This window comes from Mesoplodon mirus (genome assembly GCF_964341445.2).
Source record: "Mesoplodon mirus genome assembly, chromosome: 14".
Lineage (NCBI taxonomy): Eukaryota > Metazoa > Chordata > Mammalia > Artiodactyla > Ziphiidae > Mesoplodon > Mesoplodon mirus.
The window spans coordinates 15,335,764-15,355,865 of NC_138990.1; the positions used below are offsets into that span (position 1 = coordinate 15,335,764).

The window sequence follows — 20,102 nt, forward strand, 5'->3', positions numbered from 1 at the left end:
TGTGATGTGTATCTGGGGCACGGATCTCCCTTTAGGGTCAGCTACCCAGAGGTCACCTCCCCAGAGGTCACCTCTTCGAAGTTTATTTCCAAAGATGTCAGCTGTTCCTCATTTTGGAGGAAGAGAGGAGGGACCCAACACAGAGCAGCCAGAGGAGGAACTCAGGGGTCCTGAATAGCCACTGTCCATTCTTCAAAACCAGTCCTCCTAATCTTGGCCTGACCAAGGTCCCCAGCCCTGTGGGTGTGGCTCTCCCTAGGGTGCAGGGCAAGGGGCCGGCAGTTCAGGGGAGAAGGCAGAGAGTGGAGGGAGAGGGAGGGCTTCCTGCTCCACCTGTCCTTCTAGGTGACACGAGGGCCAGGAGCCTGTGCCCCAGCCAAGCCTGAGGGAGTCCACGTCCCCGTTGGTGTCGAGTGCCAGCGGGAGAGTGCAGGGTGCAGAGGCGGGTGCAGAGAGCCAGAGGGCAGCCCCAAACTCCCCAACGAACTCCACCCAGTCACGTAAGGCGGCTCTTGGCAGGGTCACCCGACACAGGGACAGGCCAGCGCAGGAGTAAAAGCAGTAAAACTTGTCAACTCTGTTAACACATGGGCACACCATAAAGATATACAGGAGATGCATACAACACGCACGCACAAGACACGTGCACACACACTCATGCGTGGCAGTCCCGTGCCCTCTGCAGAAGATGTGCAGAGGCGCCAGGCGTGAGTTCAGAGGAATCTGTGAGGCGGGGTGGGGTTCACCCCAGCATCAGCCAAGCCCAGAGCACACCCCGCCCCTTCCCTGTTCACACACGCACTTCTCCTATAAACAAGCCTCACGAGCACAGAGACGGGAGCACAGGCCATGTGCGTGGGGAGGCGTGCACGTGGTGAGGAAGCTGATGGGAGCCCCTTGCAGCTGCCAGGCTCAGTCTGGGTGGGGTGGCCTCTTACGGTTGGGCCCTGGGGGGACAGGGCCCATCACAGATGTAGAACCCAGAACATGGGTCCCAGGCTGTCTGTCCCGTGAGGGCACTGTGGGGCTCTGAGGAGGGTGTGCCCAAGGGGCAGAGGAGGAGACAGAACCGGCTGGTGCCTCAGTGCAGCCCCAATGCTGGGACAACCCCCTCCGTGGCCTTAGTTTTCTTTCCACACAATGAGAGATGGTTAACTTCCTCAAAGTTCCCAAATTTAACCAAACTGGGGGAAAAGTTCCACCCTACCATAAAGATCCTGGTTCGACAGACCTTCCAAAATCCCTAGGGGAAATACAGATCCCAAAATTCCTTCACTGTAGCATCCACGTGGCAGAAGGCAGGCCAGGGAGAAGTCAGGAAGGTCAGGGAAGTGTGGTCAACAGGAACGTCACATGCGGCGGAGGTTTAACAAGACCACAGCGTCAGTCATCGCGATAAAAATGAGTTAAGTCTGGACAAATACGGTTTAGGCAAGTCAGCTAAAAGACAACAGAAAGCCCCCAGGAAACCCCTGGTTCTGGGCTGCACGGCTGAGCTCGTCGCTTTGAGGAGACAGTGGAAAACAGAGTCCAGTTACAAGATGTTTGCACGGAGGCGGAAAGGACGGCCTCACACACACACACACACACACGGAGGCCTGGGAAGGAGCTGGCCTCTTGCAGAACTGGTACCCATGGGCCAGAGGGAAGCACCTGGAGGCCAACTCTCAGAGTACAAGCCTGCATTAAGACATCCTCTCGGGCCTCCCTGGTGGCGCAGTGGTTGAGAGTCCGCCTGCCGATGCAGGGGATACGGGTTCGTGCCCCGGTCTGGGAGGATCCCATATGCCGCGGAGCGGCTGGGCCCGTGAGCCATGGCCGCTGGGCCTGCGCGTCCGGAGCCTGTGCTCCGCAACGGGAGAGGCCACGGCAGTGAGAGGCCCGCGTACGGGAAAAAAAAAAAAAAAAAAGACATCCTCTCCCACCTCTCTCAAACACGCGGGGCGCAAGCTCCTCGCAGGGCAGCCCCGGACCCCCAGGCGTCACTCTCATCTCGATGCTCCTTCTCCTCTGGGAGAACCCCTCTCAAACCAGGCAAGCACAGGGCTGCCATAACTCACCCAGGGGCTGAGCAACTTCTTTAGCCAAAAGCACCTTAAAATGCTCAAAGTACTCTCATCATCCCGTTCAGAAGCAGGATTCCTATTTTCCACACAAGCTCTGCCCTGATTTGCTGGGACACTTTGTGACTCTTTTTTTTTTTTTTTTTTTGCTGTACGCGGGCCTCTCACTGTTGTGGCCTCTCCCGTTGCGGAGCACAGGCTCCGGACGCACAGGCTCAGCGGCCATGGCTCACGGGCCCAGCCGCTCCGCGGCATATGGGATCCTCCCAGACCGGGGCACGAACCCGTATCCCCTGCATCGGCAGGCGGACTCTCAACCACTGCGCCACCAGGGAGGCCCAGTGACTCTTGAGCTAGGACAGAACCCGCCCGCCCCAGCCCCCTCCCGCCTCCCATCCCACCCCCACCCCCTGCAGTGTTGCAGAAGGAGCAAGTTGCTTCTTTTGTTGAACTTGATTGTTAGCTTTCTCAGGCAGGAATCTCACTAGCTTAGAATTACAAACAACGGCTGTGATTGGTTCTCTCGTAAGCAGGTGACAGGTCTGAAGTCAAGGGCCTCCAACAGGAGAAGCCCAGGCCATCAACCCTTGTAGCCTTAATGAAACAAGGACATTAAGAGACAAGGGGGCCTTTACACAGAGGTTGGTCTGAGCATGGGGGGCGTGCAGAGGGAGGGTGCTTTCCAGCAGAGGGGTGGGAGGGCCAGAATGGGGTGGAAGGAGAGAGTTCAGAGCGGGAGAATTACAACTGCATTCATTCATTCGTGCCCTCATTCAACCATCTAGCGCCCAACACGGCACGCGATGCTGAGACACCAGCTGTGCCCACAGTCTAGCTGGGGAGACAGACAAGTCAATGGACAACTGCAAAGCCATGGGATCAGTAAGGAGAGAGTCACACCCTGGGCAGGGAGCACCCAGCCTCCGGGGAAGGCAGGACCAGGAGAAGAAGGCTGGGAGCTTCCCGGGGGAAGGAGGAGCCTGGGCCAAGGCCCCAGGCCGAGACAGGAGTGGGGGTGGGGAGCGGAGGCTGGCAGAAGTGTTTATCTGCAGAGCTGGAGGAGGGCTGCGACCCAGCAGTCCTGGCAGGAAATCTCCCAGACAGGAGTGAGGGGCCCGGGGGCCGGGCCCAGCAGGGCTGCTCCAAACGCTGGGAAGGGCCTGTCCCCATTTCCTGCAGGCTGGGTCGCCTCAGGCCAACCTCACTCCGGCCTTAATTTCCCCGCTGCACCTCAAGCAGAAAGAAGGCAAAGACTTCGAGCTCTAGGGAACCCCAAGCAGAAAGAAGGCAAAGACTTCGAGCTCTAGGGATAAAAGGCTCGGCCAGCCCAGACCACCACTCCCTGTAAAACAGGGTAGATGATGCCGCTGCTCTTTTTGGCTGGTGAGTAGCCCGATCATCTCTGAAGATGAAACACGCCTGGGCCCTAATGAGGAGTCAGTGGGCTCAGCGGGGAGTGGGGCTGGGCTGCGGGAGTCCAGTCGTCTGCCCCACCCGGCCCCTCCCGGTCTGGAGAGTACCCGGCCCAGGGGGATAGGATGCTCCACGTCGCTGCCCGTGCGCCAGCACCAGCCCCACCCCTCCACGTCTCTTCTCTGCTCTTGGCTACCTCAGACCAGGATCAATCCCAGTGGGCTCGAGCTGCAGCAAAGGCATCTAAGAGCTGTCTGGGCCTCACTTGCCTCTTTTGCTGCCCTGGACCAGCACCCGGCCAAGACACGCCGGCCCCTCGTGTTCCCAGGCCAAATGGGTCATTGCCAACATGCAGCCGACCGGAGTTGACACTTCACAGCCTCCTTTACATGCATGAGAACAGTCCTCAAATATACAAGGATACCCTCCGCCCGCTTACTCCCCTCTCCTCCCAGGCTGTTGAAGGCACATCTGCTACCAGACTGTGAGGCGAGGTCCAGAGGTGGCCCCAGGCGCCTGGAGGGCAGCTCTTCCTTGGCCAGACCAGACACAGGCCTCCTCTTTTCTCTCTCGCCCCTCCCCTTCTTCTTCTTTTTCCCTTCCCCCAGCCCAGACCTGGGGCCTGCCCACCTGTGTCCTGCTCAGACAGACCACCCCCAGGGGCTGACCCCACCTCTGTTCCAGAGTCCCCAGAAAACCCAGACTTAGCCTCCATAAGGAGCTCCAGTTTCACGAGAAATAGCTGGCAAAGGGGAACAGGGCCCGGGGACAACGTACACCTGGGGGTTATCATATCTTCTTAACAGTTCATTTGTATTCATTCAGTAATTAATTCACTTATCTGATTTGCAGAATGATGCCCAAAGGCTGGCCTTCTGGATGTCAACACCCAACCCCTGGGTGAGCTTTTTGGAACTACCGCCTTCCTAAATTAGCAAGATGCCTATCTGCATCCTTCATCCCTGAGTCCCCAGGGATGGGGGAGCTCACTGAGCTCTATCCCCCAACTCCCCAGGGAGCCAGGCTTGGGACTCCCAGGCTGAAGCCCCTACGCCGCCACCCCTGCTTGACATTCACCCCAGGGGCCACAGGCCTGACCATTCCAAGCCCCACAACCCGCAGGTTCTGGGGTACCTTGTTGCCCCTGACTCTCGCCAAAGCATGGCTTTTGGGAAAGCTGGGCGATGTCTGGAAAGTCAATTAGGAAGAACTGGGGGAAGGCCAAGGACTCAGCCTCAGTGAGGGCCACAGGAAACAGGAAATAGGAACAGGCAGCTGGTCCCAGCCCCACTCTCAGGCAACATGGGGCCTCTTGCAACTGAACATTCCCTGTGCTTCTCCTTGAGGGCACTCCCTTCCCACCCCACTCCCCTCGCCAGCACTTCAGCTCCTGCGTCCTCTCTAACGCGGCTGACAAAGGCAAGCCAGGCCGCAAAGGCCACAGCGAAACTCACAAGCCTGCACGCCTGTGCCCACTGTGCCTCCATGAGGGGCACAGGCTCTGTGGAGATGGGCGGGAGTAGCTGGCTGGGCCCTGCCCCGAGGCCCCGGTCTTTCGGGACTGGCAGCCTTAAGGCCCCCAGGCTGTGCCTTGTGGACAGCCCAGCCTTCCCTGCTACCCTGGGGTGCTGCCTTGGCGGAGGTGGGCAGGGGCTGGGTGCTCACCTTGTGGTCCAGCTGGGCACTGGCCTTTGGCTGCTGCTCCTGGCCGGGCGGCATGGTCTCAGGGCCCAGGTACTGCTCCAGGTTTGATGGCCTCATGAGGCTCAGGAGACGGCTGAGCGAGGACAGCTGGGGAGAGAAGCGGGGCTCTAACTCACGAGGGCTTGGGGCACTGTGGGGACGCGTGGCCGGGACACGCCGGCTGGCAGGCATGGGTCGGAGCCTAGGCTCTGGAGCCAGACCATTGGCTCCACGACCTGGGGGCATCTTTTCCCTTGGGAGCCCTGTGGCCTCTCGGAGCCTGTCCCCATCTGTGAAATGGAGACAAGCACACCCCCTCTTCCCGGGAGAAGAGGCTCTCACGCTCGCAGGGCGTGCATCCTTTAGACAAGTGAACGAGGAGGACTTAACCCACATCCCGGGACTGAGCAGACACTCGGGGCTTAGAAGAACCAAGACCAGAAGAGGGTCTCCTCTGCCACAGGACAAGACCTTCCCACCCTGAGCTGCTGCTCAGGCCCGCTGGCCCTCTCTTGTCATTTAACTTGTTACCACGGGCGTTTTCAACACTCCTGAAAAAAGAGAGGTTGAGAACTACCTCCATGCCCATCTCTGTGAACGTGAATGATGCCTGCACTCATCACCCCCAGCCCCCCTCCGCCTTTTTCCTTCCAGAGAATTTCAAAGCAAATCCGAACACCGTATCATTTTACCCACAAAGAGCTTCAAACAGAAAAGGATAAGGATTTTCTTCCCCAACATAATCACATCATTCTCTTGCCCAACCAAGTTACCAAGAATTCCTTACACGATCAAACACCTGTGTTCAGTTTTCTCTGATTGTCTCAAAAATGTCCTTAGGCAGTTGCTTGGTTGGAATGGGATTCCCCGCGAGGTGCACACACTGCCCTTTGGTTAATGTATTATATCACCCAATCTGCTAGCTGCCCTACACCCCATCTCTGAACAAATGGGAGCACGTGGCCTGCATAAGTCCAGGTGTCTGCATCCAGCCACTCCTTCCCACCCAGGCCCTGCACCTGGTTTGGGCAGCCTCGGCTGAGCCCCGGCAAGGACCACCAGCTGCCCCAGAGCTAACTCAGGGCCGGGGCTTCAGGAGGCAGGCAGTCTCCGAGCCCTGGGCCCCTCTGAGGGCACCTGTAGCCCTGGGGAGGGAGGATGAAGAAGGAAAGAGCTGGGCCCGGGGAGTTCACAGAGGCGCCACGTCTTTAGATATAGCAGGTGCAGGCTGGCCCGAAGGGCGAGGGCTAAGCCTCTGGGCCAGCTCCCTGCCCAAGCCCAGCCCTGCCTGGCACACCTGGCTCCTTCCCTCTGACTCACCCGCAGACACCTGCTCAGCACCTCGGCCAGCCACGGGCTTAGAAAGCCCACAAGAGCAGCTGGGCTGAGTGAGGGCTAGGAGTCAGGCCCGGGGCCTCGGCTCCTGGAAGGGGGCCAGGGCTTCTTGGCCTAGCGTCTGATCCCTTCAGAGAGGGAGGGCAGGGGGCAGGGAGAGAGAGAGTGGGGGAAGGTTCTGGGCAAAGAGAGGCGCCATCTGGAACTTCACCGAAACCAGAGCTGTGCTGCCTTGCTCAGGCCTTCCAAGTCTGGCGATAGTTTCCAAAACAGCCCTGCCTGCTCCGGGCTCACAGCTGTGCAAGCACAGGAGCGGGCTCTGCAGCCCACGCCCCCAGAAGCAGCCCTTCGGCAGGCAGCCCCGCCCCAGCTGGGACCCTCCCTGCTAGGAGCCCTGGGCGGGCCGGGCTGGGCTGGGGAGCACACAGCAGCGGCTGGCTGCTCCCACGGTTTTCCTCTCACTCCGTGAAAACAGCTTCACTCTGCTCAGCACAGCAAGCTGCTGCCTTCTGATTGCTTATTCTCTTTTGTTCCCAGCTCTGGCAGCTGCAGTCATCCCCTCCCCGGGAGACACACCCTTCTCCGCGCGCGGTCAGGACTTATTTGGGCTGCGTGGGTTCCAGCAGGGCCAGGCTCTGACCAGCACCCTCCCCACTTTACCCCCACCGCTGGGAGCCGTCTCTGCAAACACTCAGCCTGTTAGGACAGACATCCCCGGGCAAGAAGCAAATGATCACCCAAAAAGGCAGGCCTCCGCTGGCCTTGTCGGTTTGTCCGGCAAGAGGCGGCACACAGTTCCAGCGAGGCAACTGTCCACACAGCGGTCCCTCCTGTGCTCAGACTCCGGCAGCTGCTTCTATTGGCCCAGTGGAGAAGGCCAGCATCTTAAATGTCTGCGAGGCCCTGGGTGGTCCCTGTTGTTCCCTGGAGCCTGTGCCCTGCCTGGGCCTTCTGACCGGACACTGCACGGCTGCCCCCTCTGCCTTCCAGCCTTCCTCCAGGCCCACCTTCCCAGTGAGGCACCCCCCGCCACCTGCCCGCCCATCTACCCAGCAGCAAGCACCCCTTCTGACATGCTATGTAATTTTCTTGTCTGTTATGTTTATTATTACTTGTCCCCTGACCCTCACTAGAACGTAAGCTCCGTGAGGGCAGTTTTGGGTCACTGCAGTGTCCCCAGAGCCTTGCACAGCACCTGGCACGTGGCACAGTTGTGCCCCCTTATCCGAAGTTTCACTTTCCACGGTTTCAGATACCCGTGGTCAACCGAGATCCAAACATATGAAATGGAAAATTCCAGAAATAAACAGCTTGTAAGTTTTCAATCACGCGCGCACGCTTCTGAGTAGCATGATGAAGTCTCGCGCAGTCCTGCTCCATTCCTCCCTGGATGTGGATGTCCCTGTGCCCAGTGGATCCTACCCCGTTAGTCACTTGGTGGTCGTCTCAGTTATCAGAGTGACTGTCGCAGTGTTGCAGCGCTTGTGTTCCTGTGCTCAGGTAACCCTTATTTTACTAAATAATGGTCCCAACGCACAAGAGCAGTGATGCCGGCAATTCAGATATGTCACAGAGAGGCCTTAGGGCTTCCCTGGTGGCGCAGTGGTTGGGAGTCCGCCTGCTGATGCAGGGGACACGGGTTCGTGCCCCGGTCTGGGAAGATCCCACATGCCGCGGAGCAGCTGGGCCTGTGAGCCATGACCGCTGAGCCTGCACGTCTGGAGCCTGTGCTCCGCAACGGGAGAGGCCACAACAGTGAGAGGCCCGCGTATCGCAAAAAAAAAAAAAAAGAGAGGCCTTAAAGTGCTTCCTTTAAGTGACAAGGTGAAAGTTCTTGACTTTAGAAGGAAGGGAAAAAAATCATATGCTGAGGTTGCTAAGATCTACAGTAAGAACACATCTCTGATCCGTGAAATTGTGAAGAAGGAAAAAGAAACCCATGCTGGTTTTGCTACTGCATCTCAAAATGTAAAAGTTATGGCCACAGTGCATGATAAGGGCTTAGTTATGATGAAAAAGGCATCAAATTTATACAATAAGATATTGTGATGGGGAGAGACCACACTCACATAGCTTTTATTGCAGTATATTGTTATAATTGTTCTATTTCATTATTATTGTTATTAATCTCTTACTGTGCCTAATTTATAAATTAAACTTTATCACTGGTAGGTATGTATAGGAAGAAAGCATAGCATATATAGGTTTCAGTACTATCCACCATTTCAGGCACCCACTAGACATCTTGGACTGTATCCCCCGCGGATAGCAGGAACTACTGTATATGCTTAATAAGCATTTGTTAAATGAACAAATGAACGAATAGCAGGTCAGGTCTGCAGCTGGCCTTTCCATAGTAGATGCAAAACTCTGACTCCCTTGATTTTGGCCATTCGAGGCCCGTGTTTTCCAAACTCCAAACTGGAAGGCGTGGCTTGACAAAGCAGGCTTGCTGTGTCGTTAAGAGGTGGCCTGGGATAAGAAACCTGATTTCTCTCCAAACCTGTTCCACCTGTGTCTTGCCCGTCTTGGTAAAGGGCTTCTCCATCCTGCCAGCTGCATGGGTCTTGGAGGTCTCCTCGCCTTTCCCTCCCATTCCACATCCCGCTGGCTGTACTTGGGAAATACACCTAGAATCTCACCACTGCTCGCCACCTGCGTGCGCCGCCATCACCCCAGGCCAAACCACCGTCAGCTGTTGCCAGGATTACTGCAATTGCCTCCTTCCACCCGCAACAGTCTAGTCTCAACACAGCAGCCAGTGTAATTGTAAAAAAGTTTATCAATCAGATTATGTCCCTCCTCTTATCAAAACCTTTCAGTGGCTCTCCACTTTGGCATGGAAGTCAAGCCCCCACCTGAGTCCCCACTTACCTCTGACCTCAGCTCCTCCTACTCCACCCTCAGCCCTCTGCTCCAGCCACACCGGCCTCTCCTTTTGCCTCCAACCTGAGAGGCCTTTGCCTGCCCCAGTGCCCTTGCACCGGCTGTTCCCTCTGCCCGGAATGCTTTTCCCCAAGAAACCTGCGTGACTCCTTTAGGTTGGTGCTCAAATGTCCCCTTCTCTGTTCACCCCTATAAAACAGCATCCCCCAACACTCCCCCTCCTCTTTACCTGGCATTATTTTTCTCCACAGCACTTATCACCATTTGGAATGCCAAAGATTTACTTCTCTCTTGGTGCCTGTGTCTGTCTCCACTGAGTTTCATGAGGGAAGGAGACTGAACGCTGTTCAGGGCTGTATCTTCAGTGCCCTGAGCCGTGTCTGGAGCACACTGGTGCCTGGGGCCAAAACCCTGCTGTTTCTGGGATATCCCCATGATCCGCAGGAACAACACGAAGGAAGCAGTTTGAGCCTGAGGCTCTCCTGGAAGATGCAAGCCTTGGGGCTGCTGCATCCCAACCACCTACAGAAGTCCTGTCCCTCAAATTCACTTCTTCAGCACCTGCTCCTGATCCTGGGGCCTCCGGCTGCAGCCTGAGATGGAGAACCAAGCAATCCAGGCATCGGGGACTCCTCCTGCCCAGCAATGCCCTGAGAACCCCCTGCCTGGGCACTCACCCCAGATCCTCTCCTTCTACGAGCCAATTCTCAACCACTGAAGTCCCCTTCATGGTAAATCAATTGCTAAGGTTTATCAAGCACTTATGCATGGATGAAGGAAGGGCCAGTCCTTGTCCTCCTATTTGCCAGCCAGGACCAAAGCTCAAGGGACCAGCCGGGCACCTCAGCTGAAGCAGCAGGTGTGGTCCAGGCTGTCACCACAACAGGATCCAAGGAAGGGGCTGGAGAAGCAGAGACGGCACATTGCAGGGATCCCAGGCACGGACTCTGGAGTCAGGGCACCTGGGTTTGAATGCTGGCTCCACGGCTTTCCCACTGCGTGACCCTGAGAAGTCTCCTAACCGTGCCTGCCTCTGTTTCCCCATCTGTCCCGCACCGGGGCTCAGCCATGCTCTGCAGCACGTTAGAGCCACCACTTCGGTTGGGATGTAACGGGTGGAAAGGAAGAAGTGCCCCAGGCACCAAAGCCATGTGCAGAGGGTGGCTGGGCTGGCCTACGAGGAGGGCCCAGGCAGCCCTGGCAGCCACGTGGTCGAGGAGGAGTGGGGAAAGCGGGGCGTGGGGGCTTGACGTGGGCGGCTGCAGGGCCAAGGTGGCACTCTGAAGGCGTGTCTCATAAGGAGCCGCCTGGCAGGTCTGACTGGAAAGGGGAGCGCCTGCGGCCCCGAGACCTGGCAGGAGGCCGTGCAGTGGCCGCGGGCTTGCAGTGGGGACGGGGAAGCACATCAGGAGGACAGCGGGCAGGCTCGAGCCGCCCGTCTGCCCCTCGAGCCGCCGCGGGTCTGGCGCAGCTTTGCCTGGCCTGCCCGCCGCCTCTCTCCTTCCTGCGGCACGAGCCCTGACGCACCCTTCGAGACCTGGCTCCGGATGGCTCTGGAGGCCATTTCGCTGCCCTCGGGCAGAGTTAGTCACGGGGCCCTCGGCCTGCCTTGCTCACGCTCACACCCTCTCCTCCGAGGTCGTCTCCTGGTGCAGAGTCTGGCACACAGGAGGCGATTGGCTGGGGTCTCACGAACGCACGGCGGGCACGCGGGCAGGTGGGTGACAGGTGGGGTGGGACAGCCCTGGAGCTGGGACCCACAAGGGCAGGGCCGGACTCCTCCCCAGACAGGCTGGGAGCTCCCCGGCCAGCTCTCCCGGGGGGAGGCATCCTCCCGCCCCTCCCCCACACCAGCCCTGCTCACTCACCTCCCGCCCAGGTCCCCGCCAGGCCAGACCACCCAGCTCTCCCCCGCACCACTCCCCTCGCCACTCTCCGGCCCTCATCACGCTCCCCGCACTCTCCGCTGCATAGGCTCTGGCTAATAAAAAACAAATCAAAACAAAACCCCAAGCCTTGAACTGACCCTCATGCTCGAGCCAGCCTGTGTTTTCCTGATCGCTGCCAAGCGCTGCCGGACGGACGGTGGCTACTCCCACCCACCACGTGCAGCCAGTCCTGCCTTTCCTGATCTCGACACTCTGGCCTCTCACCTCCGCTCTGCTGACACGTGTTTGGTTCTCCGAGGAGCTCGGTGGCCGCACTCGGGTCAACACTCAAGCCTCTCTACCAGGCTGCCCCCAGCCCGGGAGCCTCCTGGGATCACTCTGTCTTGTCCTGCTGCTGCATCTCTGCCTGCCCCGCCCCTGTTTGGCCCCCCTGTTCTCTTTCTCGCAGAGATGTTCTGTCATCAGGCTCTCACCTTTGTGAAGTGACCCCTGAGCAGGCCACCCTCCCCTCCTGCCCTCCCGAGGTCTCTGCCTGGGGAACCTTCCTTTGCACACCCGGGAACTCAACCTCGGGTTCCTTCAGCCCACACGTGTGCGCTGAGGTCCTGTGTGTGTCAGGTACTGTGCTAGGAGCTGACGGGCAGTAGTGAGCAGAAACCATCCGGTCCCTGCACTCAAGGAGCTGCTGATGCTCTGTGCGTGTGTGTGTACACAGACCCTGAACAAATAAAAAAATATCAGGAGGTGAGCACCATGAATACTTTCAAAGAGTGTGATGGTGCCAGGGCACTTTTTGGATTGGGTGGTCAGCAAAGGCCTCCTGCAGAAGGTGACATGGAACTGGGGTGAGAAGACGCTCACGCCGTCCTAAGCCTTGGGGAAAGCATGGAAGGCAGAGGGGGCAGCCGGGGCAAAGCCAGGCCGGGCCTGCTTGGATGAGCCAACCCAAGCGGTCACCTTTCTGAGCTCCCGCCCTGCGATCGTGGCCTCTTAGACTCAGCCATATGGTCCACCCGCCCCAGGAGGGTCCGGAACATCCTCTCAGCACTCTGGCCATGGGCTTGCCCGGTGTACCTCCAGGGACTAGAGACGCAGCCTTTCGCTGGGACTGCCTTGCCTAGACGGCTCAGCTGCACCTGGCAGCTCTTCTGGGGTTCGAGGGAGACCCTTGTGTGTGGGGGGTGGGAGGCTGGTGAGAGCATTCTCAACCCCCCCGCCACCCGCCCTTGGGCTGGCTGTGACCCATGCTGCCCCCCGGGCCCCGGAACTACTGCTCTCTGAGCTGCTAGGAGGCTGCAGTCGGAGCTTTTTGGAGAGCAGGGGGCGGGGGGGAAAGAAGGCACGTCCTCCCCGGCTGCCCCAGGCACGCCTGACACGGGGCAGCAGGGTCACTGCGAGCGAGCAGGGTTAACTTAGTGGTGTTCGTGTTCACCTTTGTTGTTTTTCCACCTATAAAAAGTTATATAAGCAGGGGCTGGGGAGGAGGGAATGGGAGTCAGTGTTCAGCGGGCTCAGGCTTTCTGTCTGGGAGGATGAAGAAGTTCTGGAGGTGGACAGTGGCAGCGGTTAGAACTCTGCCCTTAGAATTGTGAAGATGGTAAAATATTTAACCACAATTCTTTGAAAAAGTAATCCCTGCTCCCAGCTGACTGCTCTATCCTCAGGGCCGAGCACATAGTAGGTGTGCAAAAAGTAACTGTCGAATGCAAGGATGTGAGCAGAAAATTCAGACTCACCTGGACTCCGCCGGCCTGAGGCTCCCAACCTTTGGGAAAAGCAGCGGGAGGAGCCGGCCGGGCTTCCCCAGCTGTTGCTGAGGCAGGGACTCACCTGGGCCTTCTCTTGCCAGAGAGGGAGCGTCTCTTGCTGGCCCAGCAGCCGGGCAATGATCACGAGGCTGAGCTGGCGTCGAAGCTGCCTGTGAGAGAAGGGGAGAGAGAGACTGAGGGGGTGTACCACCCTGGGCGGGTGGTGGAGGGATTGAAGTCCCCGGGTGGGCGCAGGGAGGGGCAGGACACACACCGAGACGTGAACAGGGGTGAGCCACGTGGGGAACTCTGGCTTTCTCCTTTCGTTTATAGCGTTCATTATTTATTTTAGAAGTAATAAAACATGCAAGATGGGAAAGTTTAAAAATAAGCAAAAAGAAAAAAATTATTTTTTAAAATAAGTGGTCACTTCAGAGGCTAGCATAGTAGTATTTATCGTCTTAGTTTTTTCCTCTATATATTTGTGCTACACAGAGGTACGGACTGTTCAACCTCTTTTGCACAGACCGTTGCCTTTTCTTTCCTTTGCAGCATTATGAGCTTTCAGCCCATGTAGGGTGGTGGAAGGTGGGTGACCGGGGCTTGGTGAGGCCAAGTTTTGGGGTTTTTTTTTGTTTTTTAGGTTTTTTTTTTTTTTTGCAGTACGCGGGCCTCTCACTGTTGTGGCCTCTCCCGTTGCAGAGCACAGGCTCCGGACGTGCAGCCTCAGCGGCCATGGCTCACAGGCCCAGCCGCTCCGCGGCATGTGGGATCTTCCCGGACCGGGGCACGAACCCGTGTCCCCCGCATCAGCAGGCGGACTCTCAACCACTGCGCCACCAGGGAAGCCCTCGTTCTTTTTCAGCCAGTATTCAGTGACTTTCTTTTGGAGAAACCCTCACCCACCACACCCGGCCCAAATCCTGGCTCCCAGGGTGGGCACGTGAGCCAGGCCTGGCCCATCAGTCCCTGTGTTTGAGCCACTGAGAGGTGGCCTCGGGGTCTTGGCTGGAGCTACCAGTAGAGCGTGTGCCTTTCCAGCAGGACCACTGATCAGGTAGGAGGTGACCCCACTGTCGCTGGTGGCCATCCTGCCTCTTTGTGGGGCAGCCTGGAGGATGAAGCAAGCAGAGATAGAGCCCTGACAACACCCAGAGCCCGCCCTGCCTGAAGCCTCCGGACCCCGGACCCTTGCGGTCAGCGGGTTGGTCGGCTCAGCCGATAAAGTCCCTTTGGCTTCTTCCGTCAGTCTGAGCTGGGCTCCTAAGTCTAGCACCAAACAGTCCTAACTGAGTCGCCCAGGATGGAGCTGGTGTCTCCCCTCTTCAGGAGTGAAGACCTCTAATGGGGATTTCAGACGCTAATGTTTGGGGCTCTGATTTTCATGCGTCCTTGAGGGCTGGAGTGAGTAAAAAGAAGAGAGGGGGGAAGTAGAGACTAGAGGACAGGGCTAGGGGCGGCAGTGGCCAGGAGAGGCTGGAGAGGGGCGATGGGAGGAGGGGTGAAGGGTTACATCTTCCTCGAGGCTTCACACACTTGTTGCCCCCATGGACAGCAGAAGGCAGCCCCTGGCATGGACTCTGATGTGGCCCACAGTCCCTGATTCCCACGGAAAGCCACCACCAGGGGAAGCAAAGGAGAGGTCCTGAAGCCGGCGGAAACTGAAGGAACACGAAGGAAAACACGTGGGCTGGAAGCTCCGTAGAGGAGAAATGCCCTCTGTTAACAACACTGCTGGAGGGTCCCCACAGGCGCCCCTACCCCCATCCTTGGGATGACCCCACGGGGAAACGAAAGACAGGACATCGGGGACAGGCAGCCCTCGGAAATGATGTTTCCCTAAGGAAGTACCTGGGGGAAGCAGGACTGAGCCCCGCCTCAGCGGTGCTGAAGGCGCCCCTGCAACTTCCCCAGGGCCTGCGGCTGCCGTGGCCTCACATGGGTGCACGGGGGGCTCCCGGTTGGTGGGGAACGGAGGTGGGAATGGCCTCCTCCAAGCCAGGAGGGTAGGTGGTACCTGAAGCAGGGGCCTTGTTGATCTTCTTATTCAAGAAAATCAGAGGAATCAACAAGGCAAGAAGCTATTGATTTTAGAAAAAAGGGAAAAAAGCAGCATCAGGCAGTAGCATCACATACTAGAAGTGCAAACATGGGAAAGAGGGGAGACGCTCCCACACAGCTGGCAGGGACGTGAATGCATACACCTACCTCAGCCAACTGCCTGGTAGACCTGCTAAAGATAAAGATGTTCGTGTGCCCGCCCCACGGCCCGGCAGTCCTACTCCCGGGCACACATGTACGACGTACAAGAAAAGAGAGGGGACGAGCAGCACCGATCCGCCACTAGCATGGACAGGGGGACTGGGTTCCACCCATGCATCTCAAGCCCACGCGGAACGATTACGGATGAGCCACGACTCCAGCCGGCAGCACGGGTGAGCCTCACAGGGCTGTGTGAAAGAAGCCAGTTCCAACAGAACACAACTGTATGACTTCACTTCCATTAAGTACAAAAACGGGGATACGTGGCAGGGGTGGGGTGGCGGGCAGGCTCTGCTCACGTCTCATTTCTTCTTCTTTTTTTCCTTTTCATTTGGCCGCACCATGTGGCTTGCAGGAGCCTTAGTTCCCCAACCAGGGACTGAACCTGGGCCCTGGCAGTGAAAGCGCCACGTCCTAACCATTGGACCGCCAGAGATTTCCCTCATTTCTTGATCTGGGTGCTGGTTTTACATGTGTTCGACTTGTAGAAACCCACTGAGCACACACTTACGGTCTGTGTTCTGTTTGTATGGTGCAGTCCAATAAAACTATTACTTGAAGAAGTTCAGCTGGGGGGTGGTAAGGATTGCCTGACTTAGCCAATAAAAATACAGGATGCCAGTTAAATTTGAACTTCCTATAGATAAAGGACAATTTTTTTTAGCCTGAGTTTCTCCCATGTGATCTTTGTATTTTATCTGGTCACCCTGGGAGGGGCCGGCCATCCCCTTCTATTCTGGACCGGTGACCCCGGTTCCCTTTCTGCAGAACGCCCCAGCTTTCCCACCCACCCTCCGAGTCCTGGGGAGAGGCAGCCCCATCGGGACTGCGTCACGGGACAGAACACGGGAGCCCTCATCCGGCACCCCCCGCCCCCTGCACCAGACCCCTCACCCGGAGCCCCACCCGCGCATCTCCCTGGGCTCCCGCCGCCAGAACCTGCTCTCCAGCTGTTCCCTGGGAGCCCCAGCAGCAGCTGGGCCAGGAGCAAGGGGGGTGGGGCGGGGGGGAGGTAGACGGCCCCTCCAAGCCGAGCTGCTGCTCCAACGCGAGAACTTGCAGCCCGAGTCCCCAGCCCGGCATCTGGGCGTCATTAATCGAAACCCAGGCCTTGGGGAGCACTGTTACCCACAGCGGGTGGGGAGCGGCCGACCCGGGGGTGGGGTGCTGGCAGGCCCGCAAAGCAGAGCCAGGGGTGGTTCCAGAAGGGAAGAGGTGGGCCGGGTGGGTCAGGACAAAGCTGCTGTCCAGAAAGAAATAGAACACAAGCATCAGAAAGAGGGCCGAGGGGGTGACTGGATGAAACGAAACCACATCTGAGGGCGGTGCGCTCCCCACCTGCCCACTGCCTTTCATCCTGACGGCCCTCCCTGCCTTCTACACACAGTCCCCTGCCCTCTCAGTTCCCACTGGGACACAGGGGGAGGGAACAGGACCACTTTTAAATTCCACACTGAAAACTTACTCGACAGAGGGGAAAGAGCAAAGACTCACCCCAAACACCACCCACACCGTGCAGGGGGCAAGCAGGGGGGCCCGTGGCCTGGCTGACGTTGGCCCCGGGCCGTCCTCCCCCAGAAGCTGCCCAACCCCACCCGGCGAGGCCTCCCCGGAATTCAAACCAGGCAAACACAGGAGGATGCAGAAGCCACTGGAGCCATGCCAGCCAGTGTCATATAAGGCAACAGGCTCCAGCCCTCTGAAATCACACCAGGCCAGGCCTCTGCCTCAGTCCTGCCCCGCCACCCTGACGGGCCGCTGTAAGACCAGGACACCGGATCAGCACTCAGAGGGCCTAAGGCGCTGGGAAATTGGGAAATGACTTTTCCAAACCAACAGCAGAGCCGGGAAGTGGAGCGCAGGCGTTCTACTCCCCAGCTTCCAGCCTCCAGCTCCTGCAAGGGGCAGCCTGTGGGTGCTCTGAGGACCACACAAAGGAGCCTGCCAGCTCGGGCCATTAGGGTGCCAGGACAACCACACAGGTCACCGCAGCCCCTCTGGAGGGGAACTGGGCTCTGCTGAGGTTGAACTACGCTAAGAGGCCACCAGGCATCTGGCCAAAGGCGTGAACGGCCTTTTCCATGTCTCTAGGGCAGCTCAGGAAGCAACCGCAGCAGCCTGTTCCACGGTGGAAACGCCACCCAACACCCTGCCCCAGGGCGTCTGCCCGGCTCGCCTCCCGCGCTGTCCACGCCGCCTCTCAGGCATCACGACCGCCTCTCAGGCCACCCGCCCCTCAGTCCTTCCCTGGAGTCTCCTGTCTTGCACGTGAGCATGTGCCACCTGGGCAGGAAGAACAGGACCTGGGCTCAGAGGTCGGGGTAAACTCTTTGGCCGTCTGCCCAGTCATCCCCACACCCGCTGGGACACTCACAAGTGTGGGACACTCACAAGTGTGGGCACACCCAGTGCAAACAGGAAGAGACGGTGGGGTTCAGACAGCCTCAGATCCACACGGCGGGGTCCCACCAGGCAACGTGAAGGAGCCACCTACCGGTCGCACCGGTACCCATGTTCAAAACCCGGCACAACACACCTATGGAAGGAAGTTGGGGAAGCGGTTTTCTTTGCACAGGGAATGCCTGGGAGGGGCCCAGGGTCCTTCTGGGGAGCAGGTGATATTCTGGCCTGTGACGCAGTGGTGGTTGCACAGACGCCTGGCAAAGTGTACAGTGTCCACCTCTGATGTGTCCTCTCTTGCATGCATAGTATAACCAAATAAAAAGGTTACTACTGCTTAGTAAATAAAGTTCACGTGGACAATCACAACCCAACTTCCATCCTCCTATCTCCCTCCCTCTCTCTCTCTCTCTCTGGTATTATGACCACAGACCACTACGCTTAAAATACCTTAAAAGTCACCCTGCCTCATGTCCTGGTAGCCACATATCCGTCCATTTAACTAGGGCCTTTGTGTACTTGAAGGAAGTCACCAAACTTCCCATGGCTACCCCTTCCCCGGTGCAACAGCTACTCTTTTCTACCCTTTGGAATCTTTTTGCCATTCTGCGTTGGTTCTTATGAAGTTCCTCAGGGTTGCTGACACTCCCATCAACTGAGGTGCTCAGAGCTGAGGCTGACACTCATTTTAGGGGCAGCCTCGAGATGCTATGCCGTTGACAGACTGGGCCCAAAGTTAGTTCACACGTCTGGCTGTCAAATCCCATTTCCCAGATCCTGTTCTTAATTGTGCAGCTGGGCCTCTCTTTCCCACTCAGCCCATCATTGTGGTCTGCTGAGATGTTCCGGGATCTTCAATTTGCTGTCAGTTACACTCATGTTATGTGTGAACTTGACCACTGTTCTATTAATGGCCTCGTCCAAGACCCAGGGTCTGCGCTGGCCAACCTGTCAGTGAAGACGGAACTCCGAGTGGCCGCCTGGGCCTGCCCTCCAGGCCAATTCTGATGGCTAGCAGCACTTTTGGATGACGAGCCCATCTAATTTGACATCGCTCAGCCCACGTTTCTTTATGGTGTCACAAGATACGACGATCGTTTCCATCAAAGGCCCTACAAAACCCAGACAGCCCTCTCCAGAGTACCCTTCTGGTTAGTCTGTCAAAAACGAAATGAGGCTAGTCTGGTATGATTTATTCTTAGGAATCCTAGAAAGCAGTGCTTCCTTTTCTATGTATGTGCTCACAAGCTATCCCCTGGGGAGTTCTGTTGAGGGACACATCAAGCCCGCAGCACTGAGTGAAGAATGCACCCTCCCTCCCCTTCCCCCCGGGAGCTCCCGCAACGCCCGGGGGTCTCTGCAGAGTGAGGGCACTCCACCTGCACGTCGCCCGGGACAGACTTGAGACATCCTTTTGCTGGAGGGGACCTCAACTCATGTCACACAGCTGGATGCTGTCCTACCATCTGCCCCCCATATCTTAGGCTGCAATCCCCTTTGATCAATATCTGAGTCCAGATGAAAAATTTTGCTCCTGGACAAGGAAGACAGAAGCGAAATAGGAATTACGTGGTGTTCTCTCTTCATCAGTGTTAACGTTTCCCCATCAGCCCAGAACAGCACTCCTCACTTCAAAAATAACTACACAGGGGACTTCCCTGGCAGTCCAGTGGTTTGGACTCCGCGCTTCCACTGCAGGGAGCATCGGTTCCACCCCTGGTCGGGGAACTAGGATCCCATATGCCTCGTGCTGTGGCCAAAAGAAAAAAAAAAAAAAGCAAAAATTACACAGAAGCCCCTTCTACGGGCCTTAGCTTTTCCCACCAATACTGTCACTGGTCTGTGCTATTTCTCCATTTGCCTTGCTCATGTCCCTTTCTTTCCCTCTTCCATATCTTTCAAGATCAGAGGTCATGCATGAGCTCTGAGTGCAGCCCCTGCACCTCGAGATACTTCCTGCATTTTTCCTCATTGGGTCCATTTGCAAACCATGTTCAAAGTTTTATTGCAGGATGTCTCTAGCCCCCCTGAACCATTTTCTTTTTGGAATCTGCTACTAAAAAGCTCTCACTCTCTCTACTCTTTCTGAAATCTGCCCTCCAGAAGCAAGCACTCCACAAGCAGGCTCCCCGAGCCCCTCCTCCGTGCCAGGGTCCAAGGACCCAGCAAGCAAAGTCACGGCTCTTGTCCTCACGACGCTCACAGCCCAAGGGGTCAGCAAGGGGCAACAACAACCAGGGCTCTGCATCCGGAGGTTTCTCCAAAGAGGAGATGCCTCATCTGAGCCTAGTCTTGGGGGTGAGGAAATGTCAACCAGGCGAAGAGGAAGAGGAAGATAGGGAAAGAGGCTTCTCTAGGAAGAGGGAACAGAGGTTGAAAAGTTCAAGACAAATGCTCATCATGGGTCTGGGTAGCCGCACAGT

General features: G+C 57.4%; 1 protein-coding gene across 1 annotated transcript in view; it reads right to left on the bottom strand.

Moving 5' to 3' along the window:
- The window catches only part of FAM178B (family with sequence similarity 178 member B), a gene marked incomplete at its 5' end in the record, with an annotated part of 99,289 nt that overhangs the window by 11,101 nt on the left and 68,086 nt on the right, over nt 1-20,102 (bottom strand). The window contains 2 exons of the mRNA XM_082643011.1: nt 5,142-5,267; nt 13,100-13,187. Of these exons, the coding sequence (XP_082499137.1) occupies nt 5,142-5,267; nt 13,100-13,187 (214 nt within the window). The remainder of the gene's footprint in view (nt 1-5,141; nt 5,268-13,099; nt 13,188-20,102) is intronic.